We start from the raw sequence: 27,820 nt of genomic DNA on the forward strand, positions 1-27,820 counted from the left end.
ATTACATAAAGTGTTATCTGAATGTTTCTGCAATCACACTTGCACAGCTTCTAATTCTGAAAATATATCATAATGATTGTTTGTGCATTATATGTTTCTCTGCCTGTCCATCCATCCATCCATCCATCCATCCATCCATCCATCCATCTTCTTTTGCTTATCCAGGTCATGGGGGCAGCAGCCTAAGCAGATAAGCCCAGACCCCCAGCCACCTCCTCCAGCTTGTCTGGGGGAACACCAAGGCTTTCCCAGGCCAGCCGAGAGATATTATCTCTCCAACTTGTCCTGGGTCTGCCCTGGGGCCTCCTCCTGGTGGGACATACCCGGAACATCTCACCCAGGAGGTGCCCAGGAGGCAACCGTGTCAGCTCGTGACCATGGGTGAGGGTAGGGATGTAGACTGACCGGTAAATCGAGAGCTTTTTTTTTGCACTCAGCTCTCTCTTCACCACAGCAGACCGGTGCAGCGTCCACATAACTGCACCCGCAACACCAATCCATCTGTCACGCCTAGAAATTCTGTCCATAAAGAAATTCTGTCTGCCCCTTGTCCTTAGACTTTATATGTTTGTTTTGTGTTGTGTATGTTTGTGTACATGGGTTTATTCTTAAGATATAAACTGCAAATCTCAATGTGAGTACATGCTGAAGATAGGGACACACTCATATGTCAGTTGAATATCAATGCTGGATGAAGTTTTCTTGGTTTTCCTGCTATGAAAGTGGGATAAAGAACAGCAGAAAGTGCTGGTGCTGGAGCCTGTTCCAGCGGTCACAGGATGACCAGCAGGGTACATCTTGGACAGGTCACCAGAACCAGTTTAAATTAGGTACCAAACTATAATTTTAGGTTTGATGCTGTGTAGCTTCATGCTGCTTTGCAGCCAAAAATATCAGAAACAGCATGAACCTTTGTTATAAGGCACAATGGATCCATGCTTTCGTGTTTTTAGGTCAACCACAGCACGTTCAGAGTCACTTAAATCAATTTTTTGCTGGAGCCTATCCCTGCTACCATAGATGAGAGCCAGGGTACACCCTGGACAAGCTGCCAGCCTGTCACAGGGCTAAAACATAGAGACAACATTCACATCTATGGGCAATTTAGAATCACCAATTAACCCACAAACCCCCCTAAATGTATTTGTTAGGTGTACCTAACAAAATCAATGGTGAGTGTATGTGTGCAGAAGGAATAATGGGTACAAATCAGAGCCAAACCATTAAATAAGTCTAAATTTTCATCACATCTAATGTTTATATAGAGTATTGGCACACATTAATCATTACATATGATATCAGAGAATGTATGTTGCAAAAGGAGATATTGTCCCTGTTTGCCATGTCCTTTCTACTCATTAATAAACCTCACTTCCAGACAAAAGACAAAACGCTTCGTCTTGCATCGCCTCTCAAGCTGTTGAGCTTCTCTCCACCATATGATCTGCAAATGACTTTAATGAACGTGTGGAAAAGATGAGAGCAGGCCCGTCATCTAAAACAATGATGATGGCCTCAGGCCAGTCTAAATGAGTACAGGGAGAGTCAAAATCAGGTTTCACAAACTCCTAACCCCAACAGATGTCCAAAATAATTACTGCAATCTGTCTCCCAAGGATAAAAATAGGTGATCTTTACATATTTTGCAATATTAATGGACCGCTGTAGTAATGTCATCAAACCAACCCACCTCAAACCTCAATTAGCACTGCGGATGTTAGAGAGGATCAAAGGAAGAAGGAGGCATTTTCAGACTTGTCTCCTAACTGGTTATAAAATTAGTTATGAACTGGAATAATAGGCCTATACAGTAACAGGATTCTTTGGTGACTTAATGGGTAAATATGAAGACATATAAGAATATACAGCGCTAAGTAATTATCTTATGTTTAAATTCATATCCAGTACCACCAAGATAGACATCTTTGTGGTCTTCAAATAATTTTGTGACTCTACAGCAGCCAAGCAATACAAAAAACTATCTCCACCCACAGGAAGGACAAGAAACCTTAAAACACTTAACAACAAAGCCCGGTGTTCTGGGAATCCATCCTACCTGGAAAAACATCCTACCCAATGTTTCTGCACATGCGCACAACACCAAGGCCAAATTAACTACTTTTTCTCTCACCCATCCGGAATACTTCTTAAGGTTATGGTTATGGTTAGGTGTAGGGTTAGGTTTAATCGCAAGTCACCGTCAAATTATAATATGGGTAGGACGTTTTGTCAGAGTAGGATGGTTTCTCAGAACACCGGATCACAATATCACAGAGCCGGTGTGGGACTAGATGAAAAGACAGATGACACTGATGCAGTTCTCCAAGATGCTTGAGAAGCATTATGAAAATAGTTTGATGTGTTTTCATCAAACAATGTGTTTTTCAAAAGTGCAGTAAACAGGACTTGTATGAAGTTAGCAAATAAAAGCTATTCATTGGGGATACTGAGCTGTTCAAAGCCAGAAACAGGAACAGACCAGAAACATTATCTCCTAGGTCTGCTCCTTCTAACTGGACATGTCTGAAACACCCAAGGCATTCAGGAGCCTTCCTATTCATAACAGCTCGCACTAACGTACAGTGACCAGATAGCCCATAATAACAGGGAGAATACCCCATAATCACAAACTCCTCACGGGATACCGTGATAGACTGTCGAATGCTTTGTCCAACTCAAAGCACATATAAACTGGTTGCGCACAATCCCACGCACCCTCAAATACATTCATCAGGAAAAAGAGCTGGATCACTCTTCCATGTTCAGGAAAACGCAATGTTCCTCTTAAATATGAGGTTCAACAAATGGACACATTTTCCTCACCAGTTCCACCAGTTCCAAGATTGATGTAGCTTCCTGATCTGAAAAGTGAAGCCAATGTGAAAGTACCTTAAACCTGCATTCTATTTAACAACCAACAGGTCCAACTCCTGCTAAAAGCAGGAGTTGGATTCTAGTAATCTGACAAAATACCCTTACTTTTTTTTTTCTATGAGGTAAGTAAATACTTAAGAGGTGGATTATGATCTCAATTTCTATTTTCAAGTCTTGTTAAACACAGTATGATGCAATTTTATGGCCCCAGTTTGAGTCAAAAAGGAGGATAAAGCACAGTGTGTTTAAGGGCAGACCTACTTTGTTACTGGCAAATGTGTCGGTCACAAAACGGCTCTTAGAGCCGAATCTTTGAAGTGAACGACGAGAGCCGTGGGGTTTATTTTTCTTTCTCTCACCCTCTCTCTCGCACTTTTTTCCTGCTTCACTCCGCACGCGAGCCTTGTGCTTTGCATTGGGAAGAGGGGAGACACACATTAGAAAGGTATAGTAATCATCCACAACTATTTTCAGTTGCAGATGATAAAGGATTCAGAAAGTTTATTCATGCAGGACCATATGACAGAGAATATGCATCTTCTTTTAGTTTTCATATTTTAATTTATATTTAATTGTGTTGTGGTTTGCAGTGTTTTGTGTTGTTTCACTTTAAATTTGTTTAAAATGAAAAAGCTGAAAATTTAAATAGTTAATAGTTGAAATGTAAATAGTTGTTTTTTGTATTATATGATTTATTTTTTACATTTTATGTGGAGTGAATAAATAAAAGTATATTTACGGTGGTCCCTAGAGACAAAGCACCTACAAGCTCCAAAACACGTATGAACTCAGAAGCACGTACAAAACACAACAGAAGTGCTCCAGGATGCTAGGCGCAGTGTTGAGCTTTTGTTACCTAGTGGCTACACAAACCAGGAAGTACCAATGACCAGATTTGGTGTGTAATTTAAGTAGCTCTGTTTTGGAAGTTCAGTTAACGCTAGAAATGTGCTTTGGAGTTTGTACATGCTTTTTGGAGTTTGTATGTGTTTTGTCTCTAGGGGCCACTGTATATATTTATATATAAACATAGATAAATAAAACCACTTTCTTTTACATTAGTAATTCATTTTGTGCATAATTTTATATTATTGTTAATAATAAATTCATTAAAGCAACAAAACAACCTGAAGAGCCGGTTCGGAGCCGAAAGAGCTAAAAAGAGAATCACTACTGGCAAATTGCTACTATATGAGCATGCAGCGTTCCTAGATTTCTTAGATAGCTCCACCTGTCCACTCCACTGTCGCTCATCAAACCCAAATTCATGTTAGTTAGACAGAAGCTCACTCAACAATGAGTAACATCACGGTCCATTTTTTATTTCACAGAAAGTGCTTGCAAAGTGCAAAATAACCATTTTATTTCGAGGTTTCAGTAAATACATCTATGGATCATTTGTCACAAATATGAACTTAGGTGAAAGGAACAGTTTCATATTTTTAATAGATATACGTGTTTCCTCTTTCAGCCAAGAATTAGATGAGAGAAGCTAAAGTCAGCAGAAGATTTCATTAGCTTAGCACTAAGGCTGATAGCAAGGCTAGTTTCAGTAATGTGTTTGTTTTTGTTGTTTGTTTGTTTTGTTTTAGCCTCTACACAAATTCATCTGACTCCTTTATCAAGGATGCCATTTAGCACATTTTGCCAAAATGTAGACTTGTTTCTTTAATTATGCTGCCTGTTATGATCCGTAGCACGTTTAAAAATGTGAAATATAATGCAAAAAATATCAGCTTTGTTCACTTTGTTCTTAAAGCTTTCACTCGTGTGTATGTAAATGTGGCAGAGGGATTGTTTTTCTTTGTTTTACTGTGGAAACAAGGTCAGATAATGAAGATTTGTCATTCTGATAAAGCCAAAAATGTCAACAAATGAGATCATTGGTATGTTTAAATAATTTATATCAATAAACTCTCAGCCAACTGTCTAGGAAAGGACTGCTTTATTGGTATAGCCCAGGGATTCAACAGACTGCCAGTGCAGACGCTTGATGAGCTTACATTTCATAATAATTCTTTACAGTCACTGCGGGAGTGACAGTCCTCATGTCAGTTAATGATTTCTGTGACTTGATTCACTCTGTCCGATCACGACCCTTTGCAGGCTGCAAGATAACCCTGGTGCAAGAAACCACACTAGTGCACATCCGTGTTGAAGTGTCCTTGAGCAAATCACTGAACCCATTCGCACTGTTTTATGATGCTGACCTCTGACTGCAGATCAGATCAGCAAAGAAAATGATCTTACATGAGGACTGTGATGGCCAACAGCACGCTCAGGAAGTTACCGAGCAAAGCTGCTGAGGCACTAACTGCTCTGGCCCCGTTCTTGTTATATTCAAGGGTTATGTGAACCAAAGGTGGTGTAGTTTGCCCCTCACAGTGCCTTAGGTCAGCACCCACGCAGGCAGCGTAGCCCATGGCATGGGCAATATAGTTCTGCTCGTTGACACCCTGGAAGAGGTGGGCCATGGGTCCACGGGCCAGCACTGCCACATCCTCTCCACTGTGGGTTGTTGTATCTACGGGGACAGCTGCCTGCTGGATGTAGTCTTTAGATTCTGGAGAAGATAAGGATAGAGTACAAATGATTAGTCCTTTCAAAGAACATTAGACCCCATTTACACTTAAAACTGGTTTGATGAATGATATCAGCACCTGACTGGTGCATGGTAGTAGATCTAACATAGTGAATTCTGTGAAACAACGAAGTAATGACTGGGTCTTACTGGTGTCAACATTGCGGATGTCAGGGCGTGCGCCATTAACGATTTTGTGCCCAGGTCCATTGCCGTACATGAGCGTGGTATAAGGCAACATGTCACTTGCCCACAGTGGAGATTTACCTGGAAGACACAAACATTATTTTTGATTTATCTTTCTATTTCTTTCTGCTGTTTCTTTCTGCCTCGGAGTGCTAAACAAACAAAAACACACATCATGCGCACACAAACACAAGTGCGAGGAGGGATTGCTTGATCCCAAGGGTGCTGCGGGAGGTCTAGAGCTTGTTGACGATCTCAGCGTTTCTCTCCAGATGAGCCATTAGCCTGGCGAGTCTCCCCGCTGATGAAGAGCTCAGAGTTTCAGAGTCACATTAATCACTGCTGCACTGCTGCACCGCTGGGAGGAGGAGGAAGAGGGTAGAAAAGGAAAAGGAAAGAGGGAGCGCAAAGGTGTGAAAAGCATGACACGACCACAGATCAATCAATACAGACTCTGAAGACTGATAGTGATACAGTACAGTGATAATATGACTGGTAACAACTGGAGAGAAGGAGGAGCAGCCTCCAAGCCTGAGAAACAAAGTCCCAAACAGCGGCAGCTCCTTGAAGATGAAACATTTTTTTTGTTAGAACAGTGAAACTCTCTGTCTACTCTTGGCAACTCTCTGGACAGTTTTCCTCTGGATAGGTTTTCCCTTTCCCAATTACAGATTGTAGTGAGAGTGGGTTTTTGCAGAGCTCATCCATCTGAATACTGCAGTCAGAGGCGTAGCTGTTTTGACTGACAGACGTCTGGCACAGGCTGCCCTAACTTATCACTGTCTGCTGGACTTCACTTTCATAAAGAGGAGTCACTGAACTCCATTCCTCAGTGTTGTGTTGCCATCAGTACCTTTTGGGATCATCTTACTACATATTGACTTATGTGAGACCGTCCAAGAAGTTTTGCTCCAGCTTGCTTTTGCTCCAGCTTGCATACTAGTTACAGTAGACACAACACCAATGTCGGGATGATTCTAGACCTCAAATTTATCACAATCTTTGTGTGCAATTTCAGTACAACAGGCTGCATATTTCATTCCTCAGTCGACCTAAATGAAAGCAGTTTGGGAAATTTGCTGGTCTGAAGCATTCAGGTGTGCGTTACCACAACGTCATGGAGGATAGACATCAGCAATGATCTTTGAGAGATCATTTCTGCTCATCAATCTGGGTTACAAAATCATTTCTAAACTATTTGAAGTCGTTGCGGTCCTGGGTCAGTGGCCCAGTGTCTTGATTTTGTATTGTTGTTTATTAGTCTGTTTTGATTTTTGGTTCATGGTTTATGAGTCCTGGTGTTTCTGTTCTGTGTTTCTTAGCTTGTGTATTCCTCTGCTTCTCATGTCACTCTGGTCCCTGTACTCTGTGTTCCCTCCGTTCTTTGTCTGAGTTGTCTTTGAGTTGAGTCTGTGGATTTCCTGTTTTATTTTGAAGGTTTATGTCTTATGTCAGTGTTCTAGTTTCGTTTCCTCTGTCTCGTTAGCTCTAATTTCTCCCGGCTGTGTTCCCACCTGTTCCTCGTTCCCTCATGTGTATTTATAGTATGTGTGTCCTCCAGTGTTCAGCGTCGCGTCCTCAACTTGCTGTGTGTTTTGCTTTTGTGCTCCCAGTCTCTTGTCTTTAGGTTTTCCTAGTGTTTGTTATTAGCTTTGTGTTTTCAGTTTAGGTCTGTTTTTGTGAGTTTATATTTGGAGTTTCTGCCACAGTGGAATAAAGCTGCCTCTTTTAGTTCACTGTGAGTCCAGCGTTTGGGTCCTGTTCTCCTGCCTGCACACAGCACACCATGACAGAAGTCCATCTTCTACAGTGAGAAAGATTATTCACAAGTGGAAAACATTCAAGATAGTTGTCCATTTTCCCAGGAAATTCATCCTGAGTTCAGACAGCAATCCTCACAGAAATAAAATAAAATAAAATAAAATAAGAAGAAAGCTCAAGAACTACATCTCACCTCTTCAGACCTTAGTATTCAAAGTTGATGACAGTACAACCAGAAAAAGACTTCATAAGTATGTCTGATTGGAAGAATTACCAGCAGAAAACCTCTTTTTAATAAAAAGAAAATGGCAGCAGCTGAGCTTTGTAAAGTTGTGTCTGAACAAACTAAAGATCTGGAACAATCTCCTTTGGACAGGTGAGATCAAAGTGGAGATGTCTGACTAACATGCACAGCACCACATTTGGAGAAAACCAAACACAGCAGGTGGAGGGGTTATGATTTCCACATGTTTTGTTTCTGGAGCTGATACATTTTTGGAAAAAATATCTACTGAGTAGATACACAGTTTAATAGTTACCACTTGAGTGATGCACCTAAAAGGGACTCAGCTACTCTTCATCTTTATTATATACATCTGTAAAAAAAAATTATTCTGTGGTAAGTCAAACTGTATTTTATGAAAAAAAGGACATCTTTCAGGTCTAAAACCTTAAATAAAACAGAAAAGTGAGCAAGAGGAGAGAGAGTTGAAGAGGTAAGGAGCACATAAGATCAATAGGAAAGCCCTTTAAAGGGAGATTAACTGGTGAAAGTGATTGAGAACTTAGAAGGAAAAAAGGTAGAAGAGACGGTGTCATCAGTGTTGTAGATGGTAAATGGAAGACAGAAGAGGGAGAAAGCAGGGGACTGAAATAGAAAGGCAAGCAGGAGAAAGGCTGCCAGTAATGTGTGTTTACCCTGGCTGTAATTGCAGGGAGAGACAGCAGATGAAATGTCAAGCTGCTGGTGGCAGAAGCACACTGAAGCTGTGAGGATACAGGCACTAAGAGGCATCGCGCACACACACACACACACAACAGGCACAAATGCTGCCGCAGGTGTCTATTGTCAGAGTGGTTAAACACACCTGGAGGGGGGAATGGAGGCACAGAGTAAAGGTTTGAGGGGGAAAACAGAAAGAATTGTGGAGAAAGCTTAACTTACTGATACACTGACGATTAAAGAAAATCCTAAATTCTTTTTAAGCATTTTTTTCAGCAGGATTTTTTTTTTTTAGATGAATGAATTGCAGTTCTGTTAATAATTACCCAGAATGCTGTTCCCACGAAAGGGGAAGCCATTGAAGGTAAGAGGCTGAGAGTGGTCAGCCATCACTACAGTGAGAGTTTCATGCTCTTCGGTGAGTTCGAGGCCCTTAGCGATAGCACGGTCAAAAGCAACCGCCTCATGCAGGGCCATGGAGGCCCGCCCAGCATGGTGAGCCTGGTCAATACGCCCACCTGTAAACACAAGGAAGGAAGGGGTTAAACATAACGGAGAGTGATGTACTGCCTTCTGGTCTTGGTTTTAGGAGCAGAAAAATAATTGGAAAAACCAGCATAATTTTAAAAATATCTCCTACATAAAGTGGCCATAATTCCTAAACAGTTCATGTAGTACTTTTATTTAATGTATATGTGATGTATACACACAACGAAAGCATTTTTTTCAAAAAATGTATTTTCCAAAAATGCACTGGGAAACAAACAAAGTCAAAATAAAGCAATGATGATCTATGTGTGTGCCAAAAGATTGATGATCTGACCAATCTGATTGGTCAGATCTGTTTATTCCGATCCAAAATATCAGAAAAAACTAATGCCTAAATTTGTCCAGCGGTCAGTGTGAATAGCTGCATTATGAACAGGTGAATCTGAAAATTATTTTTTAAGCTCTCAATATTCACACAAATTTTACATGTGCGTTGTGCAAAGGCAGAAACCCTAGACATTAGGAGATTACAGTTTCACTGATTCCCAAGAACAGTTTGCAAAATCCACAAATCACTGGATTAAAGTCTCATCAGCATCAAACGACTTGAGCTGCACTTGCCCAGAAGACTTAAAATAAACTTTGAAAGGTTATATTTAGTCCTAATAAACATCCAAACACCTTGCAAGGAAACAGTTAACTATTATTTGAATGAGTTATACAGTCTGTATATTTTCCCCCTGGCAGCAGGTACATTTCAGAGTTGAACCTTTTCTAAAGAGAGAGTGGGTGATTTTTTTTCTGCATTAGCACATCTCCCGCTCCTGTCCTCTCCACCGGCTATATTGGAAAGTAAAGTAGACCCGGCTAATAAGTTGTGATCTCAGCGAGCTGTCAGTGATTGGGCGCACCATATGTCCACTTCTATTTATATATTTGCCTCTTATTTTTAAAGTCATTGTGAAGACACTCAGTGGCACCGTGGAGTCCCCAGGCAGCTGCCTCAGATTAAAAGAGAGATAGACAAGGAGGCCAGAGAGGCAGCCGCGTGGAACGGAAACACACCATCAGCACACACTGCGGCAAACTCATTGAGCTGTATGCAGAATCAGTGTCAACAGCAGGTACACACCGTGCTCTGAGCCAATGTTGTCACTATGGCACAAAGATCAATTTATCCCAACCAAGCTCCTATGTTGTACGCATATTAATATTTCAGCAAACAACAATTACTTAGTTATTTATATATAACTGTCACTTGGGCTGGTTGGGTATGATTATTATGCAATTTAACTGATCCTTCTATTTTTAGTCCTCTCACAGGAATTTTTTATCCAGTGTTTGTTGGATCGAGTGATGCGAATGTGTAGAAAACAGATTAAGCTGCTGTCCTCACCCTCCACTAACAGGAAGAAGCCTTTAGGGTTTTTCTGTAGGATGCGGATGGCCTTTTCTGTGGTCTCGATGATGGACGGATCCGTGCTCGGGTCCCTCTCCTCCTCGTAGCGGAGATCACCAGGTTCGAACAGAGCTGGGGAGGAGAAAGGAAAACTGCGCTATATTTATCAGTGATCAGTGGGGGTGTAGTGGCAAGGAAAGTCCTATTTTCCTCCTACTACTATTACCACTGTTTTCAGCACACAGGAACTGATTAACCACACAGCAGGAGAAAACACAAAATATAGCAGCAAGCAAGCCCTCAGTCCACAAAAAGCACAATGACTGGATCCCTACACTTCCTACACACCCTCAAATACCAAAGGTTTACTGACAGCACCTGGTACTGAAAAAATATATTGGAGCATTTTCTGAAACAGAGCTAAAACCCTGCAAACATTTCAGCTGAATCAGAGTCTACCATTTTTTCTCACTGTCTAATATTTGCTGAAAAATAGTTAAAAAATGAAAGTTGTCCCAGTGTTGAGCTGTTTTTTCAGTGTCGCCTGGATGTTCTTGCTGGACTTTTTGGTAAAGTAATATTTGGATTTGAGAATCATTTTTTAAAATCCTTTTTTCAAATGGAACAAAATGAAAAAAACAAAACAAAAACAGTGTTGATTGAGAAAAGAGTAGGAAATCCAAGAGAGAAAAGCAGAGCACAGTTGGCCCAAGTTGAAACAGTCAGTCAGAGTTTTCTTAAATCCATCATGTGATTTGGACGCACTGGCGACTGTTGACTCCAGAGGGTTAATATTATGTACACTTAGTTAACTGAGTCACTAAATTATGAAGTCGGAACACAGAAAGAAAAGCTCCTAAGGTTAAGGTATTACTTTATTATAGACCTTTTAAAGACCCTAAACAAATAATTTGGATACATAAACCGCAAATAAAAACAAACGTCCAAACTCAAAAAATAAGTGACTGATAGGTTTGTAGCTTGAACCCATCCGCTGGAACGTTGAAGGCAATATAATTACACTGCAAAGCAAGACACAAGTAGGCAAAGTTCTTCATGTTACTCGTGCACGGGAGAAAACCGGACAGACACCGCTCTCTCGTCTGACCCTATTGAGGTTACATGAATATGCATAAGTTCATTAACATATGACGTCTACACACACTTGCCTGTGTGTGTGTGTGTGTGTGTGTGTGTGTGTGTGTGTGTGTGTGTGTGTGTGTGTGTGTGGACTGCTGATCAAAGGGTCAAACATCCTTGGTCAGGAAGAGGGTAGCCTCCCCCTCACCCTAGATAGATAACACGGTGAGGAAGTCCAGCAGTTCATCTAAACAAAGAGCACTTAGACTAAAACAGACGCAACTACGTTAATCCTACCATAAAACAATAAGACACGGTACGACCTCTCATGCTCCCAAAGTGCTGTGTAATACACACAAAGTTTGCAGACTATCAAGGATCAAAACCTCTACCAATCTACAACTAATTACAAAACTCTAAGCATATATAAGTAAATATTTCTAAGCATAAATGACAATCAACAATACAAATCTAACAGTGACACACAACCATGTTGATGCCTGACTCCACCACCGCTCCATTTAATAGAAACCACGTTTCTAGTTACATGTGAAGCAACAGGGGAATGCGCGAGGGAGCAAAGGAAGGGGAAAAAGAGAAAAAAACATACCCATGAGGTAGTCAGTGGTTTCAGGGTCCACAGCGTCAAAATCTGCTTTATTCCACACATAGTGGGCAACCTGTAACACACAGGAATACATATAACCATGGAGAGTGGAAGCAGAATACCAAAAGTGGTTGTACTTGTTATTAGTCACTGCATGACTCACCGGCAAACAGAAGGAAGCCGCTTCGTGTGCAAAGTAAAGGACACTTAACTGTTCTAACTATGAAACCTGCACCAGGTTTCTGTTCTTATATGATGCAAGTAATCACATTTCTTATGGGAAAATAGCAGAATATTCATTTTGTAATACATTCACCTCTGGTATCTTTTGGCGAATAAAGTTTAAACAAAAACTCCCTGATACCTTATAATGTTAACGGTCTCCATTACAGTCAGATGCAGACACTGATAAGATCAGTCACACAACTGGACCCTCTTTAAACATATCAGGTCAAAATAAAAATCATCCAGTCCTCAGCAGGTCTTATAATAAATACAAATTTTAATGAAAGCTTGACATATTGTACCGTTTCATTATTTATGCAACAGAAATTTAAGTCAAAAGGCCAAAAACAGTGTGTGACAAACTAAGCACACCCTCGCCAAAAATAGTAAAGTTCATGACAAAACAAGTTTGCCAGGAGAAAACCTCTTCTTTCTAAAAACAACATAGCAGCCCAGCTCAGGTTTGTAAAGCTGCATCTGTACAAACAAGACTTCTGGAACAATGTCTGTTGGTCAGATGGGACCAAAGTGGAGATTTTTCGCAGCACCGCATTTGGATAAAACCAAAAGCAGCATATCATCACCTCACACCAACTGTCAAGCATGGTGGTAGAGGGGTCATGATTTGGATTTGTGTAGCAGTAAGACCTGGGTACCTTGCAGTCATGGAGTTAATAGTGAAATCCTCTGTATACCAAAGTATTCTGCACTTGGGTTCAGTTGTTATGCAATCAATAATCACACAGTATAATATGTCATGTGTTATTGATTAACAGATGTTGTATTTATCTGCTTTTAAGATTTATATTATGTCCTGACACATAAAACTGTAAATTGAAAGAGGGTGTCCTATCTTTTTAATATGACTGTATATGTACAGGTTTTTAGGTCTTCTGATTTCACACCACATCATACTTCTTACTTCTACCTGTTATTATGAGCAGAGGTGTTTTACCTTCCCAGTTTTTAAGTTCTGCCACTCTTTGATCAGGTCACGCCCATCCTTTCTTTCACCGTTTGAAAAGTAGTCTGTGGGGTATTCAGGGTCCTTGGTACCAGTAGGGGTCATGTACTTTCTACCGCCGCCAATGATCACCTGAAAACACATGCACACACACACACACACACACACACACACACACGCACACACACGCGAACATTTAAATCAAATTCAGCCGTTGAAAAGTTCAATATATACTGTTAAAAACAGAAGCGTACATCAATGTCTGTGTTGTTGATGAGCTGGAATGAGATATCCGTGCAGCCGTCCGTCTTAGCAGAATCAGGCATATCGGCATCACTGTACCACGTCCTGCTGGCACTGTGGGCGTAGCTGCCTGCTGGGGTGGCGTGTTGCACCCTCGTGGTTGTTACGATGCCCACAGACTTGCCTGCAACGTAAACACAGTAGCTTCCTGCTTAACACAGGTTAACAAAAAGCACTCTGCTCCATGCTCTATGAGCAGGAAGAAAAGTCATTAGTCGTTAGTCAAAAACTTTCTCAACTCTGAATGCAAAAGTTATCTTGGTGTGAAGTCTAGTAGATACAGTACTTATTGTCCTTTTAGTACTTAATTATCCTTCATCTGACAGACATTCAAAGTTTAAGATCTCAGTCTCAGTGTGATAGCTGCAAGATGAGTGATGTGACGGCAAATTATCAGACACAGATACTCATGGCTTCATGAAGTGGTGATGTGAGATTACAAATCTCTGTCATGTATCAGAGGGATCAAAGTTCTTTATGCTCACTTGGAAAAAGTGTCCTGAAACTCAGAAGTCATTAAAGACATAACAGTCTGTAATGCGCACTGTAGGCGGCAGCAAATGGTTGATTAAACAATTAGCCAATCCACAGGCAATTAATCCAAACAATTAGGACAGCTAATTGTTAGAGCAATTTTTCAAAAATGAAAGAAATATGCTTGCAGGCTGTCAAATGTGAGCACTGAGCCTCACTTTGACACTTCACCATGGGGTTTAGAGGGGAATTTTGACATAGTTTTCTAGACTTGATGAATGAATAAAATAAAACTCCAGCTAATATGTAATTTTAATTGTGCAGGGTTATTACTTAAGAGAAAAAAGCAAAGATATCAGTGAAGAAAAAGCCTCCTGTGATGCCTCAGAGTTACAGTGGGGCAAAAAAGTATTTAGTCAGCCACCGATTGTGCAAGTTCCCCCACCTAAAATGATGACAGAGGTCAGTAATTTGCACCAGAGGTACACTTCAACTGTGAGAGACAGAATGTGAAAAAAAAATCCATGAATCCACATGGTAGGATTTGTAAAGAATTTATTGGTAAATCAGGGTGGAAAATAAGTATTTGGTCAATAACAAAAATACAACTCAATACTTTGTAACATAACCTTTGTTGGCAATAACAGAGGTCAAACGTTTACTATAGGTCTTTACCAGGTTTGCACACACAGTAGCTGGTATTTTGGCCCATTCCTCCATGCAGATCTTCTCGAGAGCAGTGATGTTTTGGGGCTGTCGCCGAGCAACACGGACTTTCAACTCCCGCCACAGATTTTCTATGAGGTTGAGGTCTGGAGACTGGCTAGGCCACTCCAGGACTTTCAAATGCTTCTTATGGAGCCACTCCTTTGTTGCCCGGGCGGTGTGTTTTGGATCATTGTCATGTTGGAAGACCCAGCCTGGTTTCATCTTCAAAGTTCTCACTGATGGAAGGAGGTTTTGGCTCAAAATCTCACGATACATGGCCCCATTCATTCTGTCCTTAACACGGATCAGTCGTCCTGTCCCCTTGGCAGAAAAACAGCCCCATAGCATGATGTTTCCACCCCCATGCTTCACAGTAGGTATGGTGTTCTTGGGATGCAACTCAGTATTCTTCTTCCTCCAAACACGACGAGTTGAGTTTATACCAAAAAGTTCTACTTTGGTTTCATCTGACCACATGACATTCTCCCAATCCTCTGCTGTATCATCCATGTGCTCTCTGGCAAACTTCAGACGGGCCTGGACATGCACTGGCTTCAGCAGCGGAACACGTCTGGCACTGCGGGATTTGATTCCCTGCCGTTGTAGTGTGTTACTGATGGTGACCTTTCTTACTTTGGTCCCAGCTCTCTGCAGGTCATTCACCAGGTCCCCCCGTGTGGTTCTGGGATCTTTGCTCACCGTTCTCATGATCATTTTGACCCCACGGGATGAGATCTTGCGTGGAGCCCCAGATCGAGGGAGATTATCAGTAGTCTTGTATGTCTTCCATTTTCTGATGATTGCTCCCACAGTTGATTTTTTCACACCAAGCTGCTTGCCTATTGTAGATTCACTCTTCCCAGTCTGGTGCAGGTCTACAATACTTTTCCTGGTGTCCTTCGAAAGCTCTTTGGTCTTGGCCATGGCGGAGTTTGGAGTCTGACTGTTTGAGGCTGTGGACAGGTGTCTTTTATACAGATGATGAGTTCAAACAGGTGCCATTCATACAGGTAACGAGTGGGGGACAGAAAAGCTTCTTACAGAAGACGTTACAGGTCTGTGAGAGCCAGAGATTTTCCTTGTTTGAGGTGACCAAATACTTATTTTCCACCCTGATTTACCAATAAATTCTTTACAAATCCTACCATGTGGATTCATGGATTTTTTTTTTCACATTCTGTCTCTCACAGTTGACGTGTACCTCTGGTGCAAATTACTGACCTCTGTCATCATTTTAAGTGGGGGAACTTGCACAATCGGTGGCTGACTAAATACTTTTTTGCCCCACTGTATCTCAAGAGGTGCCGGGCTCCAGGTGAACCTTGCTGCTAGAAACTGCGTGGAAGGACACGACCGTTTCCAAAATGTTTTTTACAACATTAAATAGAAGCGTCTTCAAAAAACTGGTTCTCTGCAACATTCGCACCTGAGCATCGGTCTTTGGCATAGCGCTGGGGTCATGGCCATGACACTCTGCCTGTGTGCGTGTCATGAGATATTTATGGATGCTGATAACACTGGAACACGATAACAGTCAAGGTGCTTTCCCATGTAGTAGATTATGCTGTGGTGGAACCTGAGGCTGCGAGCTGCTGTTGCTCCCTGCTCCCCGGTGGCCCCTGTAATACCACTCTGACAGGGCACTGCAGCTCACAGCAGAGCGCTCAGCTGTAAAATCAGATTTTGTTGAGGCCGTGTAAGACCTGGGGGATTTTCTTTTGACAGAAGCTAGAACCTAAATGTGACACGCAGGGCCATGTCAGGTATCTGCCTGCTCTTTGTACAAGAGTCACACAATCCCATTTGTTGCTTCAATCACGGCATCTTTTAAATTCTTATCCTCTGAGTGTCATCTGTGCAGCAATGAGTTGCACTTGTTCACATGAGCCTATTGCCATCTGCTGAATATGGTCTGTTTTATAAGTCATTTGCTCATTATTATACATCACGTAAGCATTATGGTGAAATGTTATGGGCTTTTTCGCTTTAATCTTGTGGCATCTTGTTTTTAAACATCAGTTAAATTCTCATTTAAAGGTATTTTCTTACATTTACAATCATCTGCCACTAAATGTCGTCTCCGCCGCTGAATTTCCCGTCAACAAAAAAGCTGCAGCAGTGTTTTCTGAAGCATGTCAATTGAATAAAAATGCTAATTTAAATGTTTTTATGCTCTGCTTTGCGGTTCTCATCACCCACATTTTGTCATTTTTATGCAAATGTTTCTGTTTCCATTTTTCCGCCTCTGGCATAAAAAATATGGCGTAACCTTTTTTTAATTTCACTTACAAAGCTCTGACTGGCTCAACAGTTTTTCCAATTCAAATAAGCTTCACGGAGCACAGCATAAAACTTTTTTCCCCCCCAATTATGTTTCAAACATTCAGAATAGCTAGCCATCTTATGTTTCTTTTTTTTCATTTGACACATTCAACTAACTGCAGTAAAGTAAGCTTTTTGGTATGATAATGATTAAAAACAAAGTAGTATAGTTCTGTCGTCTTTTGACTCTTTGACCCAGTTAGCATCCAAACTGCTGCATACACGTGACTATTGTTCCGCATGCTCTGATGAAGGCAAGAAGTCCAAAATATTAGCACGTTTGTTGACATGGTCAGAATAAATAGGTGAATTTTAAATTTGCCCATTTTTCCCTCAGGTTTTGTGCTACAATCTTTATACATTTGGGCATTAAAGGATGTACTAATACTCCACTACTACTGCTTGGAGTTTTAGTCTACAGATGAAAAAATTCTTTTTAAAGATTCAGTTAATGACATTTCTTGTCTTCAGTGGCTCACCAGCATCTTTGGCCCACTTCAAGATGGACGTCACCTCGTTGCCCTTCTGAGTTCTGCATACTCCGTTGCGACCCGCCGCATTCACTCCAACGATGTTCAGGTTGGTTTTCACCCCACACAGATAGGCTGTGGCTGTGGCTGCGCTGTCTGCAACCTGGAAGTCCACACTGTAGGTCTGCACAGTACACACACATACACAAAGACACGTTTACCATTTAAATATTTTCAGTATTGTCTCATCAAGCTCCCTTTACTCCTAGGGTTGTGTGGTGGTGCCAGAGTAATTGGGCATCTGGAGATATTTAAAAAATGAAAGGCTTCAAAGTAATTTTCCCTCTTCTGTAGGCACGTAGAACTCTTCCTTTTGTGAGCCATGGTTTCATTGCACCCCACTGAAGTATTTGAAATTCAGTTTTCAGTGCTACTGTGCTTGAGCCATTTTTCACATCTTTATATTTATTAAAACATGTGCAAACATTTAAAATAAGGCAAGCAGCAGCACGGGCAGCACGGTGGCACGGTGGTTAGCACTGTTGCCGCACAGCAAGAAGGTCCTGAGTTCAAGTCCAACATCAGGCCGGGGTCTTTCTGTGTGGAGTTTGCATGCTCTCCCCGTGTTTGCGTGGGTTCCCTCCGGGTACTCCGGCTTCCCCCCACCGTCCAAAGACATGCAGCTTGAGGGGCTAGGTTAATTGGAAAATCCAAATTGCCATTGTGTGAATGTGCGAGTGAATGTGAGTGCGAATGGTTGTCTGTCCCTGTGTGTTGGCCCTGCGACAGACTGGCGACCTGTCCAGGGTGTACCCCGCCTCTCGCCCTATGACAGCTGGGATAGGCTCCAGCGCCCCCCGCGACCCTGAAAAGGATAAGCGGAAGCGAATGGATGGATGGATGGTTTTAAAAAAACTGATGAAATTGAAATTCAATTTTTAATATGACCACCTTTATTCTTCCACACAGCCTGAACTGTCTCGGGCAAGCTTATGTTCCTTTTTCTACCAATTGTCCCACTCTGCTTCTGTAATGTTGAGTTCTGGGCTCTGTGTCATGGTGTGTTTGTCTATCCAGGTATGTTTTTACTGCATTGATAATGCGTTTGGGATTGTTATCATGCTCAAAAGTAAAGCCATTACCAATCAATCTTTATTGTATGGTATTCTATGGTAAATCACAATCTGATGGTACTCTTTTGTGCAAATAATTCGATAAATTTTGACAACACTCCCAACACCACTGGTTGAAATCCAGCCCCGTAACATAAAAGAACCTCCATTGTGTTTTACACATGGCTGTAGTCGCTGTTATACCCTCTCCTAACCTTGTTAAAATACACCACCGTAGATACTGAAGATAATTTAAATTAAAAGTTTCAAATTTGGACTCCATATCTGTTACCACTGATTTTCAGTCCAGGTCTTGTACAGGGAGTGCAGAATTATTAGGCAAATGAGTATTTTGTCCACATCATCCTCTTCATGCATGTTGTCTTACTCCAAGCTGTATAGGATCGAAAGCCTACTACCAATTAAGCATATTAGGTGATGTGCATCTCTGTAATGAGAAGGGGTGTGGTCTAATGACATCAACACCCTATATCAGGTGTGCATAATTATTAGGCAACGTCCTTTCCTTTGGCAAAATGGGTCAAAAGAAGGACTTGACAGGCTCAGAAAAGTCAAAAATAGTGAGATATCTTGCAGAGGGATGCAGCAGTCTCAAAATTGCAAAGCTTCTGAAGAGTGATCATCGAACAATCAAGCATTTCATTCAAAATAGTCAACAGGGTCGCAAGAAGCGTGTGGAAAAACCAAGGCGCAAAATAACTGCCCATGAACTGAGAAAAGTCAAGCGTGCAGCTGCCAAGATGCCACTTGCCACCAGTTTGGCCATATTTCAGAGCTGCAACATCACTGGAGTGCCCAAAAGCACAAGGTGTGCAATACTCAGAGACATGGCCAAGGTAAGAAAGGCTGAAAGACGACCACCACTGAACAGGACACACAAGCTGAAACATCAAGACTGGGCCAAGAAATATCTCAAGACTGGTTTTTCTAAGGTTTTAAGGACTGATGAAATGAGAGTGAGTCTTGATGGGCCAGATGGATGGGCCCGTAGCTGGATTAGTAAAGGGCAGAGAGCTCCAGTCCGACTCAGACGCCAGTAAGGTGGAGGTGGAGTACTGGTTTGGGCTGGTATCATCAAAGATGAGCTTGTGGGGCCTTTTCGGGTTGAGGATGGAGTCAAGCTCAACTCCCAGTCCTACTGCCAGTTTCTGGAAGACACCTTCTTCAAGCAGTGGTACAGGAAGAAGTCTACATCCTTCAAGAAAAACATGATTTTCATGCAGGACAATGCTCCATCACACGCGTCCAAGTACTCCACAGCGTGGCTGGCAAGAAAGGGTATAAAAGAAGAAAAACTAATGACATGGCCACCTTGTTCACCTGATCTGAACCCCATTGAGAACCTGTGGTCCATCATCAAATGTGAGATTTACAAGGAGGGAAAACAGTACACCTCTCTGAACAGTGTCTGGGAGGCTGTGGTTGCTGCTGCACGCAATGTTGATGGTGAACAGATCCAAACACTGACAGAATCCATGGATGGCAGGCTTTTGAGTGTCCTTGCAAAGAAAGGTGGCTATATTGGTCGCTGATTTGTTTTTGTTTTGTTTTTGAATGTCAGAAATGTATATTTGTGAATGTGGAGATGTTATATTGGTTTCACTGGTAAAAATAAATAATTGAAATGGGTATATATTTGTTTTTTGTTAAGTTGCCTAATAATTATGCACAGTAATAGTCACCTGCACACACAGATATCCCCCTAAAATAGCTAAAACTAAAAACTACTTCCAAAAACATTCAGCTTTGATATTAATGAGTTTTTTGGGTTCATTGAGAACATGGTTGTTGTTCAATAATAAAATTATTCCTCAAAAATACAACTTGCCTAATAATTCTGCACTCCCTGTATAATTTGGCATAGCTTAACTATTTTTTCCCATTTCCCTTCCCCAAGAATGGTTTCTTCCACCCTTCCACTGAGAGCATTTCTGATGAGGCTTTAGTGAACAGTGATCATCTTAAATTAGAAACAAATGGTCCTTTAACAAGGATATTTTTCCAGTTACAGACAGAAAACAGCTGGCTTAGCTGTAGCTAAGACTAGCCATGGTTCATAGCTAGCTTTACAATTAACAGTTAAAATTCATACACTGTGGCTTGTTTTGCTATAGAATAGCCCTTTATTGCCATTGTATGTGTATATAAAATTACAGAAGAATATACAATTGTCTACTCTAGTTTCTTTTAAAGAAGTTTACGGTGCACTAATTTTCTATGGCACAATAGATGTTTGTCTGACAACAAAGGCTATTTTTTGTTTTTAATGTCCCTACACACTATTTTCCTATCCTTACCTTTCCTGTCACTGATTTTTGATCCATCTCCCTGAAATTAATATCCTCCATTTTTAAGAGGCAGAAAAGTCCCTTTTGTCACTCACGTGAAAGTCCACAGTTTGAGCAATACATGTGACAGCGTTTTCTGCTTAAGTTGTTTTATTTTTAATATGTTTTTAATATAAAATATTGTATTAGTTGATGTTATTATTTAGGGTAAGGCATTAAGTCTAACAAGTTACAGGCTTGTATTTCTGGTTAGAAGAGTTACAGCCACCTGCTAAAGGCTTTCCAAAACACGTGCTGTAGACACAAGTTCCAACTGAAATACATTAGTTTAATAATATATATTAGTTACTATGAGACCAGTCTGACATAAGGCCCCTCACACAGAAACTGTATGCCTACAGGGCTGATTGCATTCATATTCAGTACTGAAAATCTAAAATAGGGATGCCAGACTCATTTCCATTGTGACCAGTGAAATTCCTCTTTCTGTCAGTGTAAAAAAAAGTTTAATTATAGAATTAATCATTGAGATATCTTAATATAAGAAAAAGAAGTGCGATTTCAACAGGACATTTCAGTTTTTCTACATAATAAAACATTGCTGCTGCAGTAAATGAAAGAAATCTGTCACCCCAACTCTTTTGGCTTAAACTGTAAGAAATCAATGAGTAAAATTACAGAAAAACTTCTGGCAGCTCATTTAATCTTCTGTAATTATAAATCAGAAACTCTTTTTTTGATATCTCACAGAAAGAAGTGAAAAAATAGGAACTTTTCTGTTCTGTCTTTTCTTAATTTTCTTCTTTTTCTTAATCTGCTACCTAATTACTTTGGGGTAGCATAAATGGCCCCCGGGCCTTATGTTTGAAACCACTGATCTAAAGATAGAGGATGATGCATATACTTAAATGACTTCATCACATGTCACACTTGTTTTGGGAGCACCCATAGTTGTACTGTGGCTGACGCAGCAGCTATATGGTACCATGGGTTCCTCTTTTTATATCATAATTATGTATCGATGTGTGTGTGTGTGTGTGTGTGTGTGTGTACCTTGGCCAGCCCCACATTGGGGAAGGTGTCCATGGTCATCACTGTCTCCTCCCCTGGCTGGTTCTCCAGCTGTCCCTTGAGAATACGAGCTGCTGTGAGGGTTGTGAGTCCCATACCTGAGGCCCACAGACACAAGTTCACACACTGTAGCTTTGATAAACACAAATAACTCCCTCCTGCATCTTCTTGTATTCCTTTAAAATATTTGTTTTCTATGCTGTAAATTGGTGGCTGAGCAAACAGAGCAGACAATGGATCTATGTATATAAAAAAGTAATTCAAGCACTCTTTACTTATTCTGCTTGTTTTAACTGTTCAGCCGAGTGAGGCTGTCTAATGATATTCGTGCAAAGGATTGACAGTGTTGTGTAACCTACCATCTCCAAGGAAAAACAGGATGTTCTTGGCAACGTTGGTGTTCAGCTTCCTGTCTAGCGCTGCCTGCAGTGTCTTCCTCGCCTGTGACCTCCAGAACTCTGAGTTCTCTTCCTCAACTTAAGGCAAACACAGGAGTCAGAGTGGTGTTTAAAACATCAGTTCAAACAAAAATATGCACTCAACACAAGCACCAGCTTACCTTTTATTGAAGCTTCTCTTACATATTGGAGTTCATCTGATCTTGATGCTGGTTGCTTTCAGACAAAACTATGATATAACACTTAGCATTTCCTACTGTAGCTGGAAATTCAAAGTGTTCTCACAACTGAAGTAAGTACACTAAAATAAACCAGAGATGGAGCGGACAGCAGGAAACAGAAAAAAGCTAAATTGTACATACCATAATAATTACTCAGTAATCGCTCATTACCTTTAAATTGGAGATATATGGGCACATAGAGGGGCCTTTTAAGCAGTGCACATTCATTATATTAAAAGGGTAACTGATAACTATAGATGAAGCTGCTGCTTAAAGACAGTTTATGTCTGGAGAGTAAATGTTTGGAGCCTATATTTGTTTCATTATACAGGATGGGCCATTTATATGGATACACCATAATAACATGGGAATGGTTGGTGATATTAAAGTCCTGTTTGTGGCACATTAGTATATGTGAGGGGGCAAACTCCTCAAGATGGGTGGTGACCATGGTGGCCATTTAAAAGTTGGCCATCTTGGATACAACTTTTGTTTTTTCAATAGGAAGAGGGCCATGTGACACATCAAACTTATTGGTAATGTCACAAGAAAAACAATGGTGTGCTTGGTTTCAACGTAACTTTATTCTTTCATGAGTTATTTACAAGTTTCTCTTTGTTCACAGCCATTGACATGTTGAAGAGGTTAACACGTGAGGAGCGGATCGAAATTGTGTTGATATCTGATGAACGCAGTAACCGGGTCATTGCAGCAGATTTCAATGCAAGACACCCTACGAGACCACCCATCTCCCATGCTACAGTTAGCAAACTGCTTGCTAAGTTTCGTGAAACTGGATGCAAGAAAACTGTCACTAATGAAGAAACATCAGTGGCTGTCCTAGCTTCATTCAGCAAGAGCTCACAGCGTAGCGCTCACCGCATGTCATTGGAGAGTGGAATTAGTCGAACATCCCCTCGGCGGATATTAGCTACTCACAAATGGCACCCTTACAAACTCCAGCTACTGCAGCATCTCAACGAGGATGACCCAGATCGGCGCACAGAATTTGCAAAATGGGCAAAACAAAAATCGGAACAGGACCCTCAGTTCACGCAGAAGAGTTTGTCCAGTGATGAGGCAAACTTTTATGTGAATAGTGAAGTTAACAAACAAAAGCACCGCTATTGGTCTGACACTAACCCACATTGGATGGATCCCTCCAAGACTGTTGGAACAACAAAAGTGATGGTTTGGTGTGGTATATGGGGACAACAATAGTGGGTCCATTCTTCATCAATGGAAACCTCAAGGCCACTGGACATTTGAAATTGCTACATGATGATGTGTTTCCCTCTTTATGCACTGAAGCTGGCACGTTCCCTGAGTTTTTCCAGCAAGATGGTGCACCACCACATTATGGGTTCCAGGTCCGAGCATTCCTAGATGAACGGTTTCCTGGAAAGTGGATTGGTCATCGTGGGCCAGTTGAATGGCCCCCAAGCTCTCCCGATCTGACCCCCTTAGACTTTTATCTTTGGGGCAATTGTCTACGGTGTGAAGATACGAGATGTGCAGCACCTGAAACTACGGATACTGGATGCTTGTGCTGGCATTTCCCCTGTGGTGTTGCTATCAGTGTGTGAAGAGTGGGAGAAGAGGGTTGCATTGACAATCCAACACAATGGGTAGCGCATTGAACACATTTTATAAGTAGTCAGAAACTTGTAAATAACTCATGAAAGAATAAAGTTACGTTGAAACCAAGCACGCCATTGTTTTTCTTGTGACATTACCAATACATTTGATGTGTCACATGGCCCTCTTCCTATTGAAAAAACAAAAGTTGTATCCAAGATGGCCGACTTCTAAATGGCCACCATGGTCACCACCCATCTTGAGGAGTTTGCCCCCTCACATATACTAATGTGCCACAAACAGGACTTTAATATCACCAACCATTCCCATGTTATTACGGTGTATCCATATAAATGGCCCACCCTGTAGTCTAAAAACACCTTTCTTAATAAGAGTTTTATTCTCTGACTCATCCGGCTATTAAGCAATAAAGCCTATTGACTGTAGGAAACTGCCAAAACACTGATGTTTCATACAACAGTGTGTGATGCAGTTAACAAAGCAGCACAATCAGGTTCAAGCTGAAACTTTCTCCTGGTTTGACTCAGTTTGTGCTCTTCCGTGGAGTGATTAATACATAATGTTGAGGTTTTCAAATGGCCTTCTTTTCATCAAACAAGAATACTTTGATGAATTTAGACCATTCTGGGCTTGTAATCTACTGATGCTAATGCTCCAGGTACTCAGCTAGATAAAAGTAGCAGAATAATTTTAATATGTACTATCATAATTACAGAATGGATTTTTAAAATGTTTAATCAGCCTTTTAATTGAGTATTACAATGTGTCTTTAGAACAGGAGTGAGGCTCTCTAAAAACGGGCTCCAAAGTACAGATGCAGTTAAAAAAACATAATAAACACATAATGATTATAGATCCACAATCTTAGTTATTTACAAATTTCTGATCAAGTTAATTTAGTTTGACCTTGAAATATGTTTTCCATATAGCAACGTTCTAAACCTTTGAACTGTAGCATAATTACAGTTTTATCTAAGATGCTTTCCTACTGTGAGTGTTTATAGTGCAACATGTTCCTGCTGGAAATCAGTATCTCACTTCAGGTGTAACTTTAAACTTGGAGAAAACTTCCGCCTAAAATTCCACAGATCACAATCAAAGCCTTGTTCGGCGCATCCTGCAGAGATCACTGTGAGCAGTGTTAGAAAGAAACTCTTTCGAGACTTGAATGTGTGTTTACTGCAGTGTTTGTTCGCAGCAACAGCTGTCACACCTCACTTTAATGCTCTCTTATCTACTGCAGTACATCTCTGTATGCTGTTAAACAGTTATTCTGATACAGTAGTCCATTAATTCACAGTGATTGCTGATAACGGGGAGTTTTGCGGAACTCCATCTGCACTCAAAGTGCTGACTTGCAAAGTTTGGAAGCTCCTGTCAAAAAACAACCGGGGACCATGAAAGGAAGGGTGGAAGGTGAGACATCATTAAGAAGAAAAAAGGGAAAGTGAAAAGAGGGTAAAGACAGAGCCCAAAGGGAGAAGAGAAAGGGACTCAGAATTGGTGGATGATGGAGTTTTAAAGCTTTTAAATAGAGAAGAAGTTTGATTCTTAGGTTAAAAACGGAGAATCATACATCAAACTCAACATTTTCAGGTCACTCTGATGTTATCGTAAAAAGACCTGCAAATCTAATAGTTTGTGTAAAAGCTGCAGAGTGAAGGAATGGGGGGGGGGGGGGGGGGAAGCCTGTGTTATGAAGAGGTGCATTTTTGCTTGTGGGTGAATTTCTGCAGCTGTAACACTGGAAGAAAAAAAATGAAGTTCTGGTCGAAGTGGCACTCAAATATCAATACTGAAAGAAAGGACAATGGGAAAACTAATACAAGGACAAGTGGTCTACTTGTTGTGTGCTACCAATAGAAGTTCTGGGTTAGGTTTTTCAAGGTTTTTGTTTAAAGGTAAAGAGCTGAAATCTGAAAGGGTTTGAACAGTGTTAAAGGTCAAAACACTGTGTACTGTTTGGTTCATCAGCATTTGAAGGCAGCAGAATGAATGTACATTTGAAACGTAAATGAAATGCAAGCTTAAGATGGAAACAGTGGAACTGGTTTTTGATTAAACGCAGGTATTGATTCACTTACAATTAAAATGAACTTCAGCTGAAACATTTAAATGAAAGCAGATGAAGTGGGCATGTCAGCTGATGTGTAAAGTCTGAACGCAGTGGAGCAGTTAATTCAGGAAATATCACTGAAGCACTGAAAGGTTTTCAGTTGAAGGTTATAGTGCTTATTGTTGATTTTGTACATGGTGAACGCAGTTGAACAGCCATTTGTAGTGTAAATGCCGAACACGATTGAAATGACATTTAAAGACTGTGTGTGTTTGGCTTGATGTGTGAGCCCTGAGGTTCGGTAAATGTAAAACAATGGAAGCATTAGATGAAGAACATGCAGAGGCTGTTATCTGTCAAGAGTTGAGGTTTTTATTCACTTTTTAAAATGTGTCTCTATGCATAGACAATGGCCAGTGGGTAGAACAGGAAGTCCTGAAGCAAATATTGATTAACTGATATACTCACTAGCTGAAGTGTTCCCACACTGGTTGCAATACAGCAAGCAGTTGCTTAAATGTAAAAGCTGAAAATCAGTCAAACTACCCTGTGACACAAAAAGACTTATGAGCTGAATGGTCAGCAAAGTGTAAGAAACTGGTAAATAAAGTGACATAGGATAAGGTTTGAGCCAGATGTGGCAAAAGTACACACATTCAGTACTTAAGTAGAAGTACAGATACTTCAGCTATTTTTATCCAAAGCTAAACATTGTGCTATATTAATGTAATAATAAAATAACATAAGTAATTTCTTTTAAGTGCTCCAGTATTTATCTTTGTGTACAGGCTGTGATCAGCTGATCTGGGACACTGCTGCTCTTTGTGAATATACAAACGGATGTGAGCAGATGCATGTGAGCATGAGTTCTCCTGGCTGATTTCCATTATCTACACTGACAGTACACTGTTTATGCTGTCTTTATGCTAAACAGTATCATCATCCTAACTTCAAATTTATCTTTGCTACATTGGATGTAACCCAACTCTGGCCATCAAATCACCAATCACACACTGTTCTTTACTTTAAATCCATCACAACACAGCAAACTAACCTGTTTGTCCTGGACTAACCTGCAGAGGAGTTTCATGTCAAACACAATGTCACATGTACAGACGCAATATCTGATTTAGAAAACATCAAAGCAGAAGAGAACCCAAAACAAAACTAAAACAAGAGTGCGTTTTCCTTCTTTCCTTACCTGTAGCAATGGATGATCCAAGCACCACCAACAGAAAGAGAGCCAGGAACGACCTTCTTGTGGACGCCATGGCCACGATCGAGATGGCAGTCTGCTCCTCTAAGTCTTGAATCAACTCTTCCACTCTAATAATACCCGTTTCCAATCTAACCTGCTGTCAGTCATATTTAACAGCATGTCATAAATACATAAACACCAATCAACCTGTGGCAGCCTTATATGACCCTTTGAGTGAAAAGAAATGTGTTGTGGTTGGCATGGAGGAGAAATAAGACACAAAAAAAAACATAACAAAAATATACCTGCAGCTTAAACTACTGTAATAATGAACCTATGAATATTTGTGGTCCTTGACTAGAGGACTCATTAAGAGTAGTTTTAATGACACCATTGAATTGAGCGTATACACGGGCATTATTTATGACCCTGTGACAAAGATCAAGGAAATGCATGCGAACATACCAATC

The 27,820-nt window shown here is 40.8% G+C and overlaps 1 protein-coding gene across 1 annotated transcript; it reads right to left on the minus strand.

Moving 5' to 3' along the window:
* Positions 1 to 4,175: 4,175 nt before the first annotated feature.
* alp3 (alkaline phosphatase 3) lies at positions 4,176 to 27,477 on the minus strand. Its single transcript, XM_085479186.1, has 11 exons — positions 27,354 to 27,477; positions 22,238 to 22,354; positions 21,861 to 21,976; positions 17,396 to 17,570; positions 13,364 to 13,536; positions 13,101 to 13,241; positions 11,924 to 11,993; positions 10,231 to 10,365; positions 8,672 to 8,863; positions 5,606 to 5,722; positions 4,176 to 5,437 (listed from the first exon to the last, which is right to left on the minus strand). The coding sequence occupies exons 1-11, from the start codon at positions 27,421 to 27,423 to the stop codon at positions 5,121 to 5,123; spliced, it is 1,623 nt and encodes a 540-aa protein (XP_085335312.1). The 5' UTR covers positions 27,424 to 27,477; the 3' UTR covers positions 4,176 to 5,120.
* Between the last annotated feature and the right edge of the window lie 343 nt (positions 27,478 to 27,820).

This window comes from Copadichromis virginalis, linkage group LG14, assembly GCF_057382275.1.
Source record: "Copadichromis virginalis isolate Kocher_CV1m ecotype Utaka linkage group LG14, C_Virginalis_male_GT1.1, whole genome shotgun sequence".
Lineage (NCBI taxonomy): Eukaryota > Metazoa > Chordata > Actinopteri > Cichliformes > Cichlidae > Copadichromis > Copadichromis virginalis.